Source organism: Lepisma saccharinum, chromosome 1 (assembly GCF_977018435.1).
Source record: "Lepisma saccharinum chromosome 1, izLepSacc3.1, whole genome shotgun sequence".
NCBI lineage: Eukaryota > Metazoa > Arthropoda > Insecta > Zygentoma > Lepismatidae > Lepisma > Lepisma saccharinum.
The window spans coordinates 176,916,282-176,938,199 of record NC_139229.1 but is presented as its reverse complement, the minus strand read 5'-3'; the positions used below and the strand labels follow the sequence as shown (position 1 = coordinate 176,938,199).

The window sequence follows — 21,918 nt, the reverse complement described above, 5'->3', positions numbered from 1 at the left end:
CGGACCAATCGATCATTTAATTCATGTCGTTTTTTTGGTATTTGTTGTCCCTTCGGATCAGCTTCGAAACCTAAGGAAATGATTAGATGTCTGTCTGAAGTTAGTGACAATGGTTCTTTAAATTCCTGTAGCTCTTTCAGCCGGCGCGGGAACCACCTTTATGGCAGTGATCCTCTGTTGCCGCGTTTACCTACGAAGGAACTCGTGGCCAAACAACGAATTAGGTCTACCGCTTGGGCAAGAAGCGGCAACTTCACAAAGCCCTCTTCTCCGAAGCAGCCAGCCGGGAAACAGAATTTTGTCAAAATAACCCTTCTGCTCTGTGAATGAACACCGGTTCTAACAGCGTTTCTATACTTAATTGGACATTATCCATTGTTTTTCTTTTTGATTGACTATATATCCTATCTATATATTTCGAGACATATCAAGAGATCACCTCTTCTCTCATCTTTAGGCGATCAATTTTTGCTATGTCTGTAGTGTGATTGGAACTATGACAGTCCATGATTTTTTCCAAATCCGGTCCGCTAAGCAACCAGTCTTAGATGCCCATTCGAAATCGACAGCTATAGAGCAAAATATGTTTGAAGTGAAGAGTCTTATTGAATGAAGCATAGCTCGACTCACCCTCACATTTGAATTTTTTTAGATAACTTGCTTGCACTTCGTATAGAAAGCACCACGAGACTGAAAATTCACACTATTTGGCATGGCAAATAGACCTTATTCCAGCTTCGCTGAAAGTTCGATGTAGTTGTCAGTCATTAAGTTCAACGCTCTCTGCGCGTGTGTTGTGATGGGTTACCGTGTTCCAATTTTGTTTTAATTCCATTTCATACTCAAAAAGGCTACCCGAAGTGGGACCTACAGTTGAAAGTGGGATCCGAACCACTAGGCAGTTGTGTCTCCACCAGGAATCGAACCTGGGACTCCGTGATTATAGGGGGTTAACGCGTTCATGTCTTTACAGTTTCGTGAATTCAAGGAAGCCAAGGTGAGAAAAATGTGAAGAAATATCTTCTACACGGAGCTAACTGTGTGTATGTATGTAAAACTTTCTAGCACATCCATTTTCCTACCTTCATTTTATCATAATTACGTTGAATTTTGCACCAGTGATTTTTCACTACGTTCTAGGTCACGTCACTTTGAGTCGTAAAGTATTGTCTGTAATTCAGTTTTAGTATAGTTTGTAGCCTCTCACCCAAAAATTTTTAAGGTGGGACAAGGGAGGGGGGGCTCAACTTCTGGAAAAAATAGTGCGAGTTCAATTGAGAATACGAAAATAGAGCGGAATGATTATATTGCTACAATATCTTCAGGAAAGTAAAGCGTAAAATTGAATTCTGCCTCTGAGTGAGTCCATGATATTGTTTATGTTTGAAGGTAATATATTAAACATGACTATCAGCATAACCGAACGCATATAATGAGATGATTTATTAGTGTTACCAGGCTAAAGGTGTGGAGTGCGGCCTGTTGCCTCGTTCATTACGGAATTCCACATGTAAAAATTGATCAGCTCTTATTGCTAGTAACCATTATAGGCTTAGACCAAATTCTGGCGTTTATATTTCAATTCACTTCCTCAACAAATCTTTCTCGATTGACTAGATTTTAAGCGGAGCGTCATTCAGTTGTTTGTGAGTGTTCTTTTTGCAGAAGCAACAGCAGCTCGCTCGCACCCACAGTGCCCCGCCCACTCGACGAGACGCGTGGTCTGTGCAGTGCAGAACAATGACAGTGTTGCCTCTCTATTCGATCTTTGTATTCTCTTTTGCCTGCCACGACACACACATTTCAGACAATTCTTCCCATACAACAAATGGAAAAGCAATCAGGCAACTGTTAAATGGCTCTTTTCTAAATTTTCTATTAACACTTTCCACGGCCAAGATATGTTAACTTGGTTCTGTTTCGTATTCCCACAATTTGGCTTCGTGCAGTAGGGTTTTATATTGCAAGCTAAAAAAACAACGTAGGCAGGTATTTTAACATTTTAATTTTCATCCGTTTCATGATTGTGTGAAAGAATATGGTGGAAAAATACACTACTTGAGACAATATCACTAATAATAATTGTCCGCCGCTGTGCCCGAGCGTGGTAAGCCGTCGGCTTTTGATCTCGCTGCCGAAATTCCCGGGTTCGAGTCCCGACCTGGGTATGATTGTTTATGAGTGTTCCTTCATGAATTTTATCATACACTAATCCTCATCGTTGCGACTAGCCAAAAGTAAAGTAAAAAAAGAGAAAGATATTAGTAATAATAAAAATATGAATCTAGCTCCCCATGGTTTCTTTATGACTGTCCTTTTATCAATTTCATCGAGTCATCATTCATCCTCATTGTTGCGATTAGCCAATAAATGGTAGAGAAGCTGCGAAAAATAAGATGTAAAATAATAACAGAATTTTCTCCACAGAAGGAAAAATAAATGCTCCAGAAAACATGCAATACAGGAAAAGTGTGTCCTGTAATGTGAGTCTGTAAACCAAATGTAAATCACGAATGAAGAAGTTACGTGAAGGTTTCGTCTTCTACGAAGCAATACAGGCTTGGATGGCGTAGTGGTAGCGTCGTCGCCTTGTAATCAAGGGGTCCCGGTGGAGGCACAAAGTGGTTCGGATCCCACTTTAAACTGTAGGTCCAGTCCCGATTAGTCATACTGTGCATTGTGGACTTAAAACACCAAATCAACAACCAACCAACCAATTAGGGGTTGGAAACACTACGGTTATAGGTTTGGAAACACTGCTCCTCTCGGGAACTACTCTACCAGGCGAAACTAGACGATATAAAATTCCGGGTTGCATAACCGTAAGGGAGGGCGTTTCTTTCGAATTCCTGTGTACATGCTGATAGTGCAACAGTTGAAATTCAACAACCACATTTTTCTACCATAACTTGACAAATTATAGACTTTACTTGAAAACTTTTACTTTTAATTAGAACGAACCGATTATCGGCTCCATATTGCCCAGATGCAGTCAAAAGGGATGGATTGTTTCTGAAACTCTGCTGATGGGGGACGATCTGAGAAATTCTCTTACGTCCTACCCCAGTCACTTGTTATTGGAAACAGCATTTCGTTCTCAGATATCCCTCTCGTTAATCGCTTTTCCATTACTTAGCGTCACGATCTATTTCTAACTTTGCCTGCACGAGGAGAAGTTCTTTCCTTAATCAAATTGCCACCCACCAGCAAATCATATTTTAACAATCCTTCGTTCCTTGGCCTCTTCCAGACTTCTTTCTTACATTTCCACTAATCCAATCCGCTGTATGTCATAAATGACATAATAATATATATTAAAATATTTGCCCTTATACCGTAAACAAAATAGCCAGCCAGCCTTACTGTACTGTAATGTAAGGGGAAATGTTTTCATATTCACATGGGTTCATTTTGTACTTTTTAATTTTTTTTGTGTTTTGAAAGTTTGGTGTGGTGTGCTATAAGTTGGAAGTCTTCACAAATCTGCACCAAACAGTTTTGTACAGACATTTCTTAAATTAGAGCTTTCAAGGATAATTCAACGAAAGTTTATGGATATGATGTAAATTAATTGCGCAAAACGCTTAAAATGACACTTCAGGGAGTCTCTCGCCTCCACGTGACATGACAAATTACTCGGAAAATAACCTGAAAGGTAGTGTTGCCCACGGGACGAGACGGGACAGGCTTTTAAAAATTCGAGACGAGACGAGATTGATCATGTGTCCCGAGACAAACGAATATTTTCGAGACGAGACAGCATTTCACAGAATTTCCACGAGACGAGACAGGCCAAAGTCTCGTCTCGTGGGCAACACTACTGAAAGGACACACCCACCTGTGGAAGTTTCCCGTTATCTTGGAACAAGGAGGTAAATCCTAATGTCTATTGTGTTTCAGCACTCATATTTACATATTACTATTAAAATGGAATTTGCTTTTTTCGATGGTAATGTGAATCCCATTCGGTCGCTCTTTCTATCGATTCAGTATTATTCTGACAAAACTGCTGAATTCGCGTTAAGTCGCGATTCCAAAACACCGAAAACTTGCCTCCACAACATATTTGCGCATTGTAATTCGCTTTCCTCAATTTTACGGTATTATCAAGAATAATTAGAGCCACGAGCCACATTACATATTTATGCTGAAGAAAAGATCAAGATTTCTGTACAAAAACTGGGCATATTTCAGGTTCAAAAGCTGTATATAAAATTGCATTTCGGTGTTAAAGTGGTGAATATAACCCTAAATAAGCTACACTTTTTACACAAAATAAACTTTTCCTTCTTATTGTCTGTCAAAGTATCAAGTTTATTCCTGTGCAATGGACACCATTTTTGCTCTCAAATATTTACAGCAAAATTAATCAATTTTCCGTGATTTGCATAACTCACAGGATAATTCAGAAAGTGTCGCATCGGCAAATAAACTCTAAATTTCGTGTTTTTAATCTATTTCGCATTTTGCAGTTCATTTCGCATTATTCCGTGACAAAATATGGTAAGAAAATACACTTCACACCTTCCAAAACATGATAAAGACACATTAAATCCTGTTATTTCACATTTCGTGTTTCCGTCAAAAACGAACATCCATGCCTCTAAGAATAATATATGATTATCCCTGGTATTATCGTTAAAATAAAAATTACATATCACTATTACCGGTATGTGCCGATAAGGCAGAATAAAAATATATTTCAACTCTACTTTCTTTCTATCTCAATTCTAATACCATGTAACCAAACTGCAACTTAATATAGAATATTATACTTACTGTAGATAAACAGAGAGATCCGTTGCAAGTATAGACTGTTTGAGTACTTTCATCACCTTAGAGTAGTTTTCTGGCGAAAGCCCCGAAAATAGATTGTGTCCCTGAAATTTTCAATAAGAGATACCCAGTTAGATAAATATAAATGGCACACTTGTCACATTCTACTAAACGTGCATGCAGCTACTAAGAAGAACTTAGTTTATGTAAAACTGGTGATGCAACCAAATTCATTAGAACTACCTTGGTGAATACAAATCATCAACTCAAGAACACACATGAATTAGCCCGATGGCATAGTGGTAACGTCATCGCTTGTAATGAAGGTGTTCCGGGTTCGATACTTGGTGGAGGCACTGTAAACTTTAGGTTTACTGTAGGGACAACTATAAAAATAGCTGAATCAAGCTAATGATTCAGAAAGGCAGAACAAATATTCCTGATTTCATATAATATTATATCATATGTCATATATCATATATCATATATCATGAAAATATAAGGTGTTATTTCACTTTCAAAAAACTTTTTAGTCTTAAGATTTCGAAGTTGTGATTCAATTGGCCACCTTATTTGAAACATTCTTCGAATTGGAAAGTACCGTGCGTCCATTTCGATCTGCAGCCGAGAGATCGGGAGAAACGTGGCGGGCGGCGCTGACGGAGGTGCCGACATTTGCGGCCTGTAATGCCCGCATATTTTTATGGACATATGCAGACATTTATATAAATATTGCAAAACTAGCACTAACCTGTGTTATAAGAGTTGTTCAAAGTGATGTCCACCTACATTCATACATTCCTGGCATCGTTTGATGAAATTTTGATTCACACGCAAAAGTTCATCTTCCGTAATTCTTCCTAGTTCTGCCCTTATATTGTCTTTTAGTTCGTCGATGCTATGAGGGTTATTTCGGTAGACTCTATTTTTCAAGGTTTCCCACAAATAATAGTCACATACGATAAGATCTGGCGAACGTGAAGGCCATAAACCTCTTGAAATTATTCTGTCATCAAACACCTCCCTTATAGCGTCCAAAGAATCAGCGGCGGTATGGGCTGTGGCCGAATCTTGTTGAAAATACCCATATTGTCTCTCATTATCTGATAACAACTGAAAAAACGGCGCGAGTATTTGTGTGCGGTACCTCTCTGAATTTATTGTGTCTTCAAAAAATATAGGCCCTATTATTCTTTTGGCACTTACAGCACACCACACACCAATTTTTGCATCGTGTAACGGAACTTCGTGTATTATTCGGGGATTTTCAGTGCTCCAGTATCTATTGTTCTGTGAACAAACATGACCACGCAAGTGAAACCATGCCTCATCCGAAAAAATTATTAACTGTGGATCTACAATATTCTGCAAAACCCAATTACAGAAATTTACTCTACTTACGTTGTCAGGGGGCCGTAATTCTTGCACTATAGAAACTCTGTACGGTTTTAATTTTAGTAGCTTAGTGGCTGTATGTGCTGATGATTTTGACACGCCCATCTCCTGTGAAACACGGCGTAGAGGTTTGTTTGGAGAACGTTCTAACGCTGCACCAATTTCATCGAGTTTTGCTTCGGTTAGAATCCGTCGTTTTTGCTTAGGTGTTTTAAAATTTAACGATCCAGTTTCTCGTAATTTAAGGACAAGACGTCTAACCGTATCTCTATGTGGAGGTGAAACGCCTGGGAATTTCTGTACAAATTGCCTACACACGTCTCGACACGAGTCTGTTTTCACGTAAGTGTCATACATAAAAATTCTTTGTTCTAACGTGAACCTTGCGGCTGGCATTCCAATCGTCTGACTGACACAACACACATACACACTGCAATAACGCAAACAAGTAACGGCAAGTAACCAAGAATAACACTCTTACGCACAGTACGAAATTAACACGCTCTTGGTTTACATCTGCCTGCCACTATATTCACAGCTCTGTAGTCGCGAAGGAACAAAAAACTTGAGCTAGGAGATTTCGGATTGCAAGGAAGCTCACGAACACCATTAGCTTTTAACGGTTCGTCTGCAGCGTAATCTTGATACAGTGTTGCACATTCGAAACCTCCAAACGATCCCCATCGACACAAAACTCTTTCAAGGATATAAACTTAAGCAGGACGTTAATGGTCAAAACTATGATTAAAATGTTTTACAGAGTATTATCTGTGGCTCTTAATATAATTTCTAAAGCGTATTTATTTGTGTATATAAGGGTGGAACTTGGAAGAATTACAGAAGAACTTTTGCGTGTTATAACACAGGTTAGTGCTCGTTTTGCAAGATGTCCACAAAAATAAGCGGGCATTACAGGCCTCAAATGTCGGCATCTCCGTCAGCGCCGCCCGCCACGTTTCTCCCGATCTCTCGGCTGCAGATCGAAATGGACGCACTGTATGTTTTCCGTCACTTCAAAAGGAAGCAAAAATGAAATTTCGAAAGTCATATTTGTACGTTTGTTATTTCACATCGAATTGCTACCAGTTTTAGGTCAATCACGACGACGATATTGAGTAATAATTAGATGAGATTGATGAAGGAACACTCACAAAGAACACTCATGTCCACCTGGATTCGAATTCTGGAACGTTGGTGAAATTTCGTAAATTATACTGTCGTTTAATCCCGAATATCCACAGCAATATTCGGTAAAGATCTGCTAATAAGTAAAAATATTCTTTGCAATTTCAATCATCCAGCAAGAAAAAATTATGAACGTAAACGGCTATTTTTATAAGTTTCTTACGACAGCCATTCACACAGACTTTGTTTAAATGCAAGCATAGATAAATGTGACATATCTTACAGACATATGGAACTGGTTATTTGTCCTGAAAAATCGTATCGCCGCTGTCGTTTAAAGTTATTTCTTTTATTTGCACACCTATCCATTGCCTACAATTAATTGAACTTGCCATACAGTGCCAGAGTGTCTACTAGTCTGGAAAACCTGGAAATCCTGGAAATGTCAGGTAAATGTACTGTTTTTTCTTGAAAAATCAACTTTTTTGTAGTAGTGCACTAAAAATAGTTTTTGAGCATAGAAAGATGGGGAAATCAAGAAATTTTAAATTGGTTGTGTGCAAACTATACTTCAGTTTGATGTACTGAGCATTACCAGTAGTTACAGTAAAAAATTTATGGTAAATACTCCAGGAAAAGGGGCCATGTTTTGAACAAATAGACCTAAGTGGCTACTAGAATTTACCATTTTCTTATTTCAATTTTTTGGTTGTGTTTCGTAGATATTAGGATTAATACATATTACTAAATTTTACTATATTTTTATGTAGAGTGTATTATTTATGCTATAATTGTTTTGATTTTTTGTAAAAGAAGAATCATTGTTAACCATTAGTCAATATGTGACAAGTATTTCGTAAAAGCTCACCCCTGATATTCCTATCAGACAGTCAGTTTCTATTAATTTTTTTCTTCTCTTTATTACTTTTAACATGTGAAATGAATATTATAAAAAATTGGTTAAGTAGAATTCTAAATGTGATTTGTAGCTAAAATATTGTGACCATCTTATACGCATAATTAAATACAAGAATTGTCCTAATGACTTGATCTGAAAAACCTGGAAAAGTCACGGAATTTTCTTTTTATGGAATGGTAGACACCCTGAATACCGAGTCGGAAATGAATCAGTTAAACTAATACATAAATTAAATTGCAAACAAAATTAATCTTAAATCAAAATTCTGCTTGGTAAATGGTTTTATCTGTTTAAAGTATGAGCTTACTTCTACAAATTATGTAATTAATTCACACAACATACCTCGCTACTTAGGATCATAACTGCGTGGTTGAAGTGGTGATGCTCCATAGTATTTTGGGTTCCATACAAAAGCACCAATGCTGAACCAGTCCTAAAGAAATGAAGATAACAAAGTTATACGTATATGGTAACATCACAACACTCTGACTATAATTACATTTCTATCAAATGGTTGTCAAATAATGGAACGAACGTGTACATTACCATAATGAAATATTAAGTATGGCTGACAAATCGTGCCGAGAGAAAGGAATAAAGTCTTCCAAATAATACTAGTAACAATAAAACATGAACATTTTAGCTTCCTTTGCCCACTTTTTTTTCATATGTTTTGTATTACAATTATGACTTTATCAACTCTTCGCAATTCAGACATACATATAGTTTATAATCTATACCAATTCTTTGTTTTTCAAAGTTTTGTTTTTTCAATCACTCACTTTTCTTGGAAGGAATTATTGGTCCCACGGTGATCCAAATCGTGGCAGAGACAACCCACAAACATCGCGAAAACCTCCAAGTCACTGAAGGTTTCCTTCATTTCACAGCCCTGATAAATTAGAAGAAATGCAAATCAGGTATTTATTTGGTGTGATTTTAAATGACCCTCTAGAAATAACACACACGACAATTATACCTCAGCACTAGATACGATCTCTCTCTCACACACACACACAGCTAATATATCTAAGAAGAATCTCAAAATATAAAGTACAAAGAACATTGAAAATCAATGCAGTGAATCATCCATAACTAAAAAAACCCATTTTCATGGCTGCATATAAGGGGAGGTTTAAGTATAACCCTCACCATTTGTTTAAACATTTTTAGTTACAAATAACATCTCAAAATTAGTCGACACTATATTGCTTGAAAAGGTTTTGAAATGTATGCTAATATCAAGTAGGTGTTTTAAGAATAAAAGCTTCACTGTAACAAAGTTAAATAAAATGTACTAAAAAATAATACTGTTAAGGTTAATACAATTAATGTTCATGAAGCCAATATTTACATCCATTTTTTTAGAGAAAATGTTATTGTTTGAAATCAAAAGTGCTTATTAATAACGATAAATATATGATAATAACAATTATTTAAATTCTAACTATATACTATTGGGCTGCTGTGTATGGTCATGTATATTTTACGGAGCATATTTTTCAGTTATTATTATTACGAGTATCATATATGGTACTGAGTAGAGTGTGTATTTTGAATAGAACCTTGATATCCGATTCCCATCTTGGCTGCAGAGTCCTCCTGACAGAGTTGGGGGAAACACGTTTGATTTGTTGACATTGTTAAAGTGTTGCTGTCAGGATAATCACAAAGATCACCCATACTCAGACTGGGATTCGAACCCGATACCTTCTTTGCATTGAAACTTGCATGCACCTCTCATCCTTTAACTAACCCGCACATACGGGAAAGTTTCTCCTCGTTTAGCCGTTTATATTGTTTATATTACTATTTGTTTCAAAACTTAGACTGAATATAATTCACAATTATTTTGTGGAAAGACGGTACACAATATTTTCATTTATGAGAGTACACAGTCAAGATGTTAACATGTTTTACGTTATGTTTTATTTTTTCCCAACATTTTACGCTTACGAGAACTTTGTATTAAATAAGTCCTTTCATTGAAGCCATCATTGCACATTGCTTTATTTCTTGTTTGTCTAGGTAGACTATGAAAACTCTAAGCTATTCTAAATTACTCGTAGATTATGTATAGACAAGGATATAGGCGTAAACATATAATTTATGACACATCATTAGTGTAATAGAAAAGATACTGTACTTACCAACATAATAGCGAACATGACCTGAGCAACGTTGAAAGCGTGGCGCCAGTTGTGGTAAGGTACATTCCTGTAATTCCGTTTCACAGTCAGTAGAAAGCGATACAAAGTCTGAAAAATTAAAATTAATACAAAGCCACGATATCATATTGCAGCAAATAACTGAGGTGTTGATTTATTGCTATTCAAACTTATGTTTGACCAAGTTCTGTTGATTAGTAACTTGCTTCCGTTAAGTTTTACAAGGAGGACCCACTGCGATCTTATTGTCTCAAGAAACGCTACCTAATCTGGAATCTTGGAAAATAGTCAAGAAAGTTGACTGTTTCAAGGAAATTCATGATTTGAAAATAACACATGTTTGTTACATGAGTTAAATAAATTAGAGATGTTATCCGTTAATAGATTGGGTTAGGTGGGAGAACAGCCTATGGAATTTGTATTTGAATTTGAATTTGAACGTACAAGAAATTCGTAAAATTTGTTGTGTTCTAAAGCATACTGAAAGATGGACATGCTTCCATTCACTTCTAGCAATTAGTGATAATGGCAAACAATAAAAAAATATTAAATAACTGCAAGATTTATGTGTTAAGATTTTTTGAAAACTGAAGAATGTTACATTTCTAGAGTCTAACTTCACGTGATCTCGAGCTTGGTTGTTTGTGAATGTCCATTCATCAATTTCATCATTTCATCACTCATCCCCATCTTCGCAAATTAGACAAGAGGCACAAAACGCGAAGTAAAATAAACTAAATCAATCAATCAATCAATTCATGGTTTGACTGCTCTGTTATCGTATTACATACACTTTATACATAAGCCCCTCAATGCCAAGTTATACATGTAGTCTGCGCTACTGTAAAAAATTAAGTATATATAGATAATATTAGTGACAGTAATCGTTGTTTTCTCATTTGTGTGGTTCTTTAGAGCAAATAATTGTATGCACGTTCTAGCTTAAATTACTTTTGTGTGTACTTTAACGGATGCAGAAACATTTGTTCATCACTCCATTGGCTTTATATGTTTTGCTTCATTTCCCCTCCAGCTGAAGGTTCCTGTCGGGATTGTCGGCAGATGAAAGAAAGAAAAGAGAAACTAAGAGAGAAGAATGAAATGGGCTGAAGAAGAGCCCCTTTACTACAACTCTCGTTTCCTACCGAAAAATCATTCTATACATGGCTCTGGACGAATCTCCCGTGGCCTCAGAAAACTGATGTACCCCCCTGGGGTAGCGGGGGATACCGGCAGAAAGTAGATTGTCCCTGTCTCCCGAAGAAAAACCTTGGTTATCGATCGACCCTTTCGAATGTTTATCTGAAGTTGGAACAACCACAAGTGAGAGGTTAGGAGAGAGGGAGAGAGAGAGAAAATACAATGACCCCCCCCCTCTCTCTCTCTTCCATTTCGTACGACCTTCAAAAACCAGCTACGGCGTTTACTTTGCAGAAATGGAACAAAATCGCTTCCCGACATCTTTATTTGTTCGCCTGGTTCCGGGACAGGGGGGAGGGGGAGCGGAAGATGATTTCCGAGAGAATTCCAGCATCTCACTTACGTCCGGAGAGCCACTTGAGCTAACCTGAGCAAATTTGTGACGAGCCGGAGAAAATTGCTGGCATAGCCTCGGTGAAGTAAGACGGGGTTGCTTTCTTCCAGGATGAAGTTAATAAAGTTGCGATTTTGAGGAGCTTGGTGAAGTGAAAGGAAGAGTTTTAGGCAATAACTATGATGGCACACAGAGATAATTTCGGTATTTCATATCCAGCTAGCTCTCAATTAATATTATAATCCGTACTAATAATTCATCACTTTTGTTCTTTTCCTGTTAATGAGATCGCACACACTATTTGGGTTTGAGCAATATTTTTCTTTAACCCTATGTAAACCTTACGGAGTATATTTTGGTCACGATCTTCTCGTGTATATTATTTCAGCATCATGCTATCAAGCCCACCATTGGTGGATGATGTTCCTCGTTCCGTCCCTTCCGTCGAGAAGAAGTAATCTTAACTCGACTTCGAATTGGACACAGCCGTCTCAAACATTGTCATTTGCTACAAGGGCTGGACCCTCCACTGTCCCGTACCTGTAATCTTCTTTTAAGTGTTCGTCGCATTCTTCTCGAATGTGCCTATTTGAATTTTCTCACAGAGAGATTTCTTCCCATCTTCCCAACGATTTAACGTCCATGTTTTAACAAATGTTTTTAGGTTATTGAGAAGAGCGGGCTTTTTACACTGTTTCTGAGGAAGTTTTTCGACTATCCTTGCCTTTTTTTAAATGCATTGTTTTTTCTTGCGCAGGTCCTTTTGAAACTTGCACTTTTAACCTTTTTCAAGGGGCTCTTTATATCCCTTTTTTAACTTTAAGGTAAGGATTTTAGTTAAGGGTAAGAATTTTAGATAAAGGTAAGGATTTTAATAAGGGTAAGAATTTTAGATAAGGGTAAGGATTTTAGATAAGGTAAGAATTTTAGATAAGGGTAAGGATTTTAGATAAGGGTAAGGATATTTTAGATAAGGGTAAGGATTTTAGATAAGGGTATATTTCCTCGTGTACTTAGAAGGGTAAAAAATGCCCATGTGTGCCGAAGCACCCCAAAATTTTAACGCAATCAATCAATCCACTAGTTGAACATTCAGAATGTATTTTTCTCGCGAACAATTGATTGACATTTTCATCTATTTGCATATTTTCCTCTACAAGCAACTCATTAACTTTTATTTATGCAGAGTTATTATTCACGTTTTGAACAAGGCAATTGTACTCCCCTTTCGCATCCAACCACAGGAAAGAGTAAGAGCTGTATTTACCAAGTGACTTTAGCTCCACACATAAGAAGTACAGAGTATCAATAATACAGAAAAGCACGTTTTCAACTACATCAAATAGCGTCTTTGAAATTTGAAAACAACGGAGTGGGTCAGCAGTGCGAGCACTGCCGTAACTGTTCCGTCGTCAGTGGCAGTTCTGGACCTACCAGATCGTGGCCTGTCCTGGACTGTACCGCTCTCTTTGAACCTGGTCAGCAATTGGGACACTGTAACGTGCGACACTGGGTTTCGTTGAGGGTTCCGTTCGTTGAAATCACGAGCTACAGCACGGCCACTTATGCCCTCCCCTCCCCCCCTCCACACAGAGCTTGATGATCTGGATTCGTTCGGGTTTGGTCAATGGCATGGTTCAGCACCTGCAAATGATACGTAATTATAACTTTCATAAGCCCATAACTTCCTTAGCATTAAAGTTTTCATAAATCTGACTTCACCAGTGAATTCCTGGTGAAATTCTAGCCCAAAACCATACTCCACATGCCCCCCTACCCATTTAAAGAAATGAAGTTGGATCCAAGATGGCGTCACCAAGATGGCGGACGTTGTCATGACATAAACCAAAAGGTTTTCCCCTAGGCCTAACATATTACTACCACGACCAATTGCTGCAATCTATACTCCCTTTCATTTTATAAGAGGTGGTGAGGGTCTTTTGACTCACCCTGTACATTATTCGACATGCAGCGATGTTGATAGTGTTTTTATAACATTGCTGACATAACCAGGTGCGGATTGGTGATGGTTATATCCCCATAGCCATGAAATGTCCTCAAGCAAGAATCACAGATTTGTGGAAATATGCAATACTTGTCTAAATCTCACAGTGACAGTTGTTCTTAATTAGTAAACAATCTTAATGGGACATTTTCTATTTCTTCCTCGAGGACGTGTTGTAACATTATGGACTGTTACCTGTAACTTCCAAGGAGAAGGTGGGAGGGGTCCTTGAGCCCACAGATGTTACTTTTTCCTAGAAAAGTAACACTTCGTGGTGAAATTTGTAATTATTTTTAATTATGTTGTGTTCTCTACATTCTCATGGCAGAAATTCGGAATAACGTAAAAAGAAAAATCTCTCCTGTGCGTTAGGCACCTACTCTTTGGGAGTATTAGTGGTACATTTTCTGGTATGTATTTTTGTATGTTTCTCCGTATAACGTTGGTGACAAGCCGGCGGCCCCCGTTGCGGAGTGGTTATCACATCGCGCTACGACGACAAGGGTCCCGGGTTCGATATTTGTGAGTGTCCATTCGTCAATTTCATCATATCATCATCACTCACCCTCATCTTCGCAAATTAGCCAAAAGTGACACAAAAAGCGAAGTAAAATAAAGCAAATCAAGCAATCAGTCTAAAGTTGGTGACAACATTATGTTAGGAAACTTTACTGCGGAGAAAGTAGACCTAGGTATTATCACTTTTGCATTACTTTCAATGACTATGTTTATATTATATGTTTATCTTGAAATTGCAAAACTATTTTTTTTAAAAAAAATGCACTTGCCAACATGAATGTACATTGTGCTTACTGATGCAAGCATGGAAATCACGCATGCATCATTATAATACATGGCAACAGGCTGTTCTAGAATATTTAAGAACATTATGCAAATAATATCCACCCCTTCCTCCATCGAGCCTGGAGAAACTACCTTGTCGATAACAGCAGGGGTTGAACTTGACCCAGGCGTTATGTAATTGGTTACTCTAAGTTACAGCAACGTTGCTTCACTAATGGAAACAAGGAACCGGAATTAGAGAGTACAGAGACAGCCTCCTGTTTAGTAATGGCTGCTCAAGGACGCATTTAATTACGCAACATACATTGAAGGCAGGCTCTCTTTCCATCCGCTGCTCTTGCCTTCAATTACAGACCTTCCACGTGCTCCTCTGTAACGCTCGAGAATTTCAGGGAAATAGCAAGAAACGAAGCATAAATTGAGTTGGGGGAAATTGGATTTGAATACAAAAGCGGCGGAAGTAGGTGAAAGAAGGAAAAATGTTTTTTTTTAAAAAAAAAAAAGAGGGAGAGGGAGGATTATAAGCTTGCTCGTAAATGTGAAAGTTACGCAAAGTCGTTTTGTTTGTTTTCAACTCGCTGTTCCGGGATGTGGGAATGAGGCAAAGAGAGATGAAAGGAGATGGAAGAGAAAGTGTCGTTTGCTCGGCTGGGTGGATTGTAGATGCGTCGTCTTTGTTGTCGGCGTTCCCAAAGGCATTGGTAGTTCATCCGATAAATTCATTGGAAAAATAAATCCTTGCGTCTCGTTTGCATTTCAATCAGAACTACTATTAGGGGGTGCTGTGCGTCCCTGATTTACCGGGACAGTCCCGGAATGGTATCATTTGTGCCGGTGTCCCGAATAGTTTCTTCTGGACGCACAAACGTCCCGGAATCGGGTGGGAAAGAAGAAATGATTAAGAATATACTTTCATGAACATTATTTCTATTTAAATGCATGGACGCAACAATTTTAAAATGCTAATTTTATAAAGCAATCTGTACGTTGAAGCGCGCTCTCTCTCGATAATTCAAGAGTTATCGAGTTACAAGAAAGAGCTGCAGAGATCTTTGACTTTATGGTGGTGGTGCTCAATGTACTTGGCGAGAAAGTTAGTAATAATGTTAGTTTTATATCCGTCTGCTTGCAGCGCTGAATTTCAGTTAAGATCCTCTTAGATTGTATAATAAGCTGCTTACTGTAAACAGTCAGCGCTTTTGTGCCTATCTGTTCACTTCGCATTTTTCAAATAAACTTTCGACATTGTAAGAGAGCAGCCTAGTTCAATTCAATTCAATTCAATGGTCTTTATTCTTGGGCGAGGCTCAGCAAATGCTGATCTACCACCTAACCCGACAAAGAAAAATGTAGTAAAGTACCTAGGTACTTTATTATACATGAAGATTATAAGACACTACATAAGTAAAATAACATAAAAGAAACTATAAAAAAACACTTCTACTACACAAAGAAAATCACAAAAAGAAAACAGATGACAAAATATATACAGTGCGTGTGCTAATAAATGAAAAGATAATAATATACATGTATTATTACTTAGTTTCGGTCCAGTTTTTTCAATAATTCACAGGAAACAGTTTTTAATCATATGTGGTCTTACTTTGCTTCTGATCATCAATCAGTGAATCATATACTGCCCTACGAAAGTGTTTGTAGTTCAGTTGTTTTATTTCGTTCGGGAGTGCATTCCAGATTTTAGGTGCCATGTAACTGAACGAAGATTGCGAAACAGAAGTTATGCAGCGAGGTATATGGAGGTTAGCGACGCTTCTGGTGGAGTATGAGTGCGTTTCACTCCTGGCTTTAAGCTTTACACTCAGATAGTCCGGGATGTTTTTATTTATAACATTGCAAGTAATGCAGGTCATGTGCAGTTCTCTCCGTCTTGCCATGTTGAGAATTTTGTGCTGATTAAACACAGGGAGAACGTGTTCGTGATTTTTAAATCTGTAGACGTACCTCATGCATGCATTTTGGACTTTTTAAATTTTGCCTGAGAGCCTATTTGTGATTCTTGGCCCGTAAACAACATCGCAATAATCGAAAAGAGGATATATTAAAGATTGGACCAAATTTAATTTAATTTTGGGTGAAATAAAGTCAACAAGCGTGTAGAAGCTCTTTAGCACTGAATATCCTTTACCGCACTGTTTCAGTACATGTTCAGACCAGTCTAATTTTTGATCCATGGTCAAGCCCATATTTCGTACTGTTTGTCAGAATGTTGCGTTCTTCGTTTCAATTAATATTTTGCATTCGCTGAGATTAATTTGTTTCAGGAGATTACTGTTTCCGATAATAGTAAATTTAGATTTATTTAAATTTAGAACTAAGCCATTTGATTCACACCAGTTACTTATATTTTTCAAGTCCTGATTTAAGTGACCGAAAGAAAGTGTAAGTACAGGGTGTCTACTAGTCAAGAAAAAGTCAAGAAATCAACAGATAGGTCAAGAAAGTCAAGAAAAAGTCAAGAAATCAACAGATAGGTCAAGAAAGTCAAGAAAAAGTCAAGAAATCAACAGGTAGGTCAAGAAAAAGTCAAGAAATCAACAGGTAGGTCAAGAAAAAGTCAAGAAATCAACAGGTAGGTCAAGAAAGTCAAGAAAAAGTCAAGAAATCAACAGATAGGTCAAGAAAGTCAAGAAAAAGTCAAGAAATCTACAGGTAGGTCAAGAAAGTCAAGAAAAAGTCAAGAAATCAACAGGTAGGTCAAGAAAGTCAAGAAGAAGTCAAGAAATCAATAGGTAGGTCAAGAAAGTCAAGAAAAAGTCAAGAAATCAACAGGTAGGTCAAGAAAAAGTCGAGAAATTATGCTTGTGGTTAAGAATTTTTGGTATTTTGTACAGTGTAGTGCATTTACATTTTTACATATGTGTACTGGGTTTTGATAAAATTGAATATTGGAAATCTAAAATTGCATTGAGTTGTGGTTAAGATTTACCTAGGTATTCATTTGTTTCTTAAGAATTAAATTCTTGTATACATGAAATTTTGTAAAGATATTAAAAGCAATGTGGCCATTCCTCATCCAGGATGAAGTCTGAAGGATTAGCATTACTAATAATTAAAGCAAGTCTAAATCACTTGTTAAACTACAGCTTCAGTTTTCATCTTAACTGGCCTTGTGGTAGGGGTTTTGCATTAAAAAATATATATTTTCTTAATTTCCAACTATATCTAAATAGGTTGGTTGGTTGGTTGGTTGATTTGGTGTTTTAAGTCCACTTTATGCACAGAAAGGCTAATCGGGGCTGGACCTACAGTTTAAAGTGGGATTCGAACCACTTGTGAATCCACCGGGTATCGAACCTGGGACCGCTTTATTACAAGGCGACGACGCTCCTATACCTAAATAGGGAGCGATAAATGTTAAGAAAAAAGGTAAAAAATGACCAGAAAAAGGAAAGAAATGTCATGAAAAAGTCAAGAATTTTGGATTTGTTATTTTGGTAGACACCCTGCAATAGAAACACGTTTATCTGTGACAACTTTTCGATTTTAATTCCTCCTTTGAGAAAATTATCTATGCGCACCATGATTGATAGGTCAGTTTCATGTGCATGTTCTGAAGTTAAAACAAATACAATCTAATACATGGCGATAAACAAGATCTTTGTGCATGTTGGATACAGGCAGCGCCTAAACACAAAACCACAATCTTTGGAATTGTCTATCGTGTTACATGCTTTGAAGTTGCCATCCCAATCTTCCGTCGCCTTTGCCTTTTGTCGTCCGCTCGTCGCTACCTTTTGTAGTTAAACGAATTTGCTCCAGGCAGTCTGTAAGAGGATTAGCTGTGCTGATCTTAACCAGATCGATTCCCGAGTTGTATAAAGGTCGGGCTTTGATCATTGGGAGTAGAACCTTCGAGTTGCGGCATCGAAGCCGTTGAAGCCAACGAAAACTCAAAATTAGATAGAAATCCAGACATACGTTTGTGTCACTCGTCCTAAGAAGTATCTGATAAAGATAACATGGTTAATTCCTTTTCTGTGTGTTTGGCAACAAATTCTGGATTTGGCAATACGATAAAAGGGATGTAACTTAACAAGTCAGATCAATGGTTTGCCATGTTTTACTACGTGCATACAAACTTACAGCCACGACGTATCTATAAATATATTTAGGTGGTGGTGGGGGGTTTCGAACTATGTGTCTCAGAAATAAAAATAATGTTTATAATTCATAAGTCTATTCATAATAATATGTACATTAATTTTGTTATTGTTATTATTTCATGAATAATATAAAGGCGATATAAGCACATATTCATTAAGATCCCTAAAATTTGTGTAAAAGCAATTGTCCTGTCAAGTAAATTAATGTCAGAAAAGTAAAAAAATAGAAAATTTACAGACCAATAAAAAAGGATGTTAGGTCCAGTTGATGAAAAGTAAATTTCTTAATTAATATTTCATGCAGGTTTTTACAAACAGCAGTGTGCATGCATCTTCGGTACTCTCATTGAAAGCCGTATGATCCCCATCTGACTTCCGTGGAAATAAATAATGACGAGAAATGCTAAACAAATATATTTTGATTACTTAATATTAGTACTTGTTAAGTCATTCGTGGGAAGTCTGGACCCTTTGGTTTCCCTGTCTCGTTCCAGACATTGCTATGATATTGAAAAGAAAATACCTTAAATCAAATTTACTTTACAATGCCACTTCTTAAGGCATAGCAAGAGGACACGTACCTGATTTATTAGAAATAAGCCAATAAGACATATATTTTGTTTATAATAAATACAAAGTCAATGCATCAGTGTCAATTTTGAAATTGTGCTATGTAGTTGCATACATTTTGAGGATAAAATATCGTTTTTCCAGCGCCCGTAGTGTCGAAACTAGTCGTCATTAAACAAACAGACGTCATTAAGAAAAGTTGTTTGTCTTAATGACTATTACTCCTACTCGTTTTTAAATTTCTATCCGAATAAACGGAACAAAATTAAAAGAAAACTATAATCCTTACTTCTATTCATTACATTGTTTGATTTAATCATTGTCGTTATGAAAATTGAAACACGTTCAAAGTACTTTAACAAATTTATCCTCGCATTTGGAGAGATATTGTTCAAAGGTTACTGAGGTACGAGTGACATCCTGCACGGTGAAGTAGCATAGAACGCAAGGCAGATCTGTTTTCAACAGCTGAAAGCAAAGTAACTGTTTCCGCTCTATTTTAACCATAGTTACAAATCCAAGTCTAAACCTTCATCTTAGGGTGCACGACATGTACCGTATGTCAGTAAGTGCCTGACGAGAAGTTATTCTGTGTTGAGTATTTAGATACCACATATTACATATGCCATCATTACATATTCGTTTCTAGTATAAGGTTTCCAATATCCTGAGTTGGCCCAGAAAACTTGTATTTACTGTGAGTGGATTATCATTTTTCACTGACTACACTGTAAAAAGTTGATGGGAGAAATTACAGTCTAAAACCATAAATTTCCACTATCATCTAAGAGCCTTATAAAAACACCATGACCGTTTTTAAAGTTATGGCGGCCATGACATAGTTAATCTAAAGTAAAGTAAAGTAAAGTGTTCCACTGTGCATAGCACCATGCCATGAAGGCATATATAAATATAATTTTCATAATTCCGTTTTACGAAATGTATTTATAGTGCACGCAACTGTAATATATAGTCATCATTATCATTTATCACAAGATAAAATATTCAAATTTAAATTTTAAAAAAACTGTTACGTCCCGTCTTTGGAAATTAACGAACAAAGAGTTGAATTCGAACGGGTAGAGTATTGTAAATGTAACGGTACATTTAACAGTATACATCAATATACTACAAGGTGAATTGATTTAAATCAGGTGAATCTTAAATAAATATATCACGGATTTAAATCAATTTAAATAAAGAATTTATAGAATAATGTACATAAGAATTTTGTAGATATCAGAATCACTTTTCGTGAAAGTTCATTAATCATGTAATCATTTAATGGTGTTTATTAGACTCTAAGAAAGGAAACAAAAATATATGTGATGATGATGCGAAGCTCGTATGAAAGGGAATGTAAACACACATTTCACTTGATTTAAAATTCAATAATTTTTATAGGCAAAAATAACAAACATTTTGTGTAGAAAGATATACAAGATACTAAGATGTTAAACCATAAATAGTGTAATTATCATTAAACTGTAAATAAACATAACAGCTGATATTTTTCAAACTATCATTAAAAGAAAATGCCAAAATTCTGCTACAATCATTATAAAAATATTTAAGTTAATATTTTAAGTTACAATTATAGAGTACATCCAGAATGTTTTATTTTCACTGGAAGAAAAATTACTAAAATTATCATAGTTCCATTAACAAACTCAAACATTTCCATAGTAGGTTCATACATATAGTATTATATGTATATTTAGCCTACATATAATTTTTTATTTGCTTTTTAAGCAAACTGTTCGAATGGTGCCAAAAACCATACAAGCAATTTTAAGCCTGTTTTTTTATAGAAAAAATCGATTTAAATAAAAATATCATCAAAAATTATTTTTTAAAATAAAAATCATGATTTTTATCCACCCTGCTACACTACAAGCCTGAACTCTTTCCACCAGCACCACATTTCTAGTAGGAACCCAGAAATACGAGAACAGGACACGGGTGTGTGGGAGAAACAATAGCCTTACCTCGTGCTCGATATTAAATCTCTTAACAAGTCCCAAGTCCTTAAACATGCTGACGGCTGCAAGAACCATGTCGTCCTCGATGAGAGAGAAATCGTTGAAGGACAGAGAGTAGAGGTTCCAGTCGTCGGCTGTTGGTAAGGGGCGGTCCTGGAAGAGAGACAAGGCTATTAACAAGACCATTGGGGCACTAGGGAAATCTACTAGCTGGTTTTCTCTCAGATATGCATCTCATCTATTAAAGTAGAACTCATAAAATGAAGTTGGACAGAAGTAAATTTCCTAGTACACTATTTCTACTTTTTAATTTTTTTTTTACCATTCAGGTATGTACAGTTACCGGCAATAAAAATGAGACACCTATATCCCGAAATACTCCCTTCCCTGCAAGGTGTTATGTGTGTTGTCTAACTCGACGGTGGTGGTAGAAGTTGCCATTGAGAATTTGCTATTAAAATCCACTTATTGCCATAGAGTTAGGCAACACACATAACACCTTGCAGGGAAGCGAGT

At 36.7% G+C, this 21,918-nt stretch overlaps 1 protein-coding gene across 1 annotated transcript in view; it reads right to left on the bottom strand.

The window, feature by feature from the left end:
• LOC145987318 (dual 3',5'-cyclic-AMP and -GMP phosphodiesterase 11A-like) overlaps nt 1-21,918 on the bottom strand; it is a 219,956-nt gene that overhangs the window by 9,446 nt on the left and 188,592 nt on the right. The window contains exons 11-15 of the mRNA XM_083121842.1: nt 21,409-21,555; nt 10,366-10,473; nt 8,998-9,107; nt 8,558-8,648; nt 4,780-4,880 (exon numbers count right to left, since the gene is read on the bottom strand). Of these exons, the coding sequence (XP_082977968.1) occupies nt 4,780-4,880; nt 8,558-8,648; nt 8,998-9,107; nt 10,366-10,473; nt 21,409-21,555 (557 nt within the window). The remainder of the gene's footprint in view (nt 1-4,779; nt 4,881-8,557; nt 8,649-8,997; nt 9,108-10,365; nt 10,474-21,408; nt 21,556-21,918) is intronic.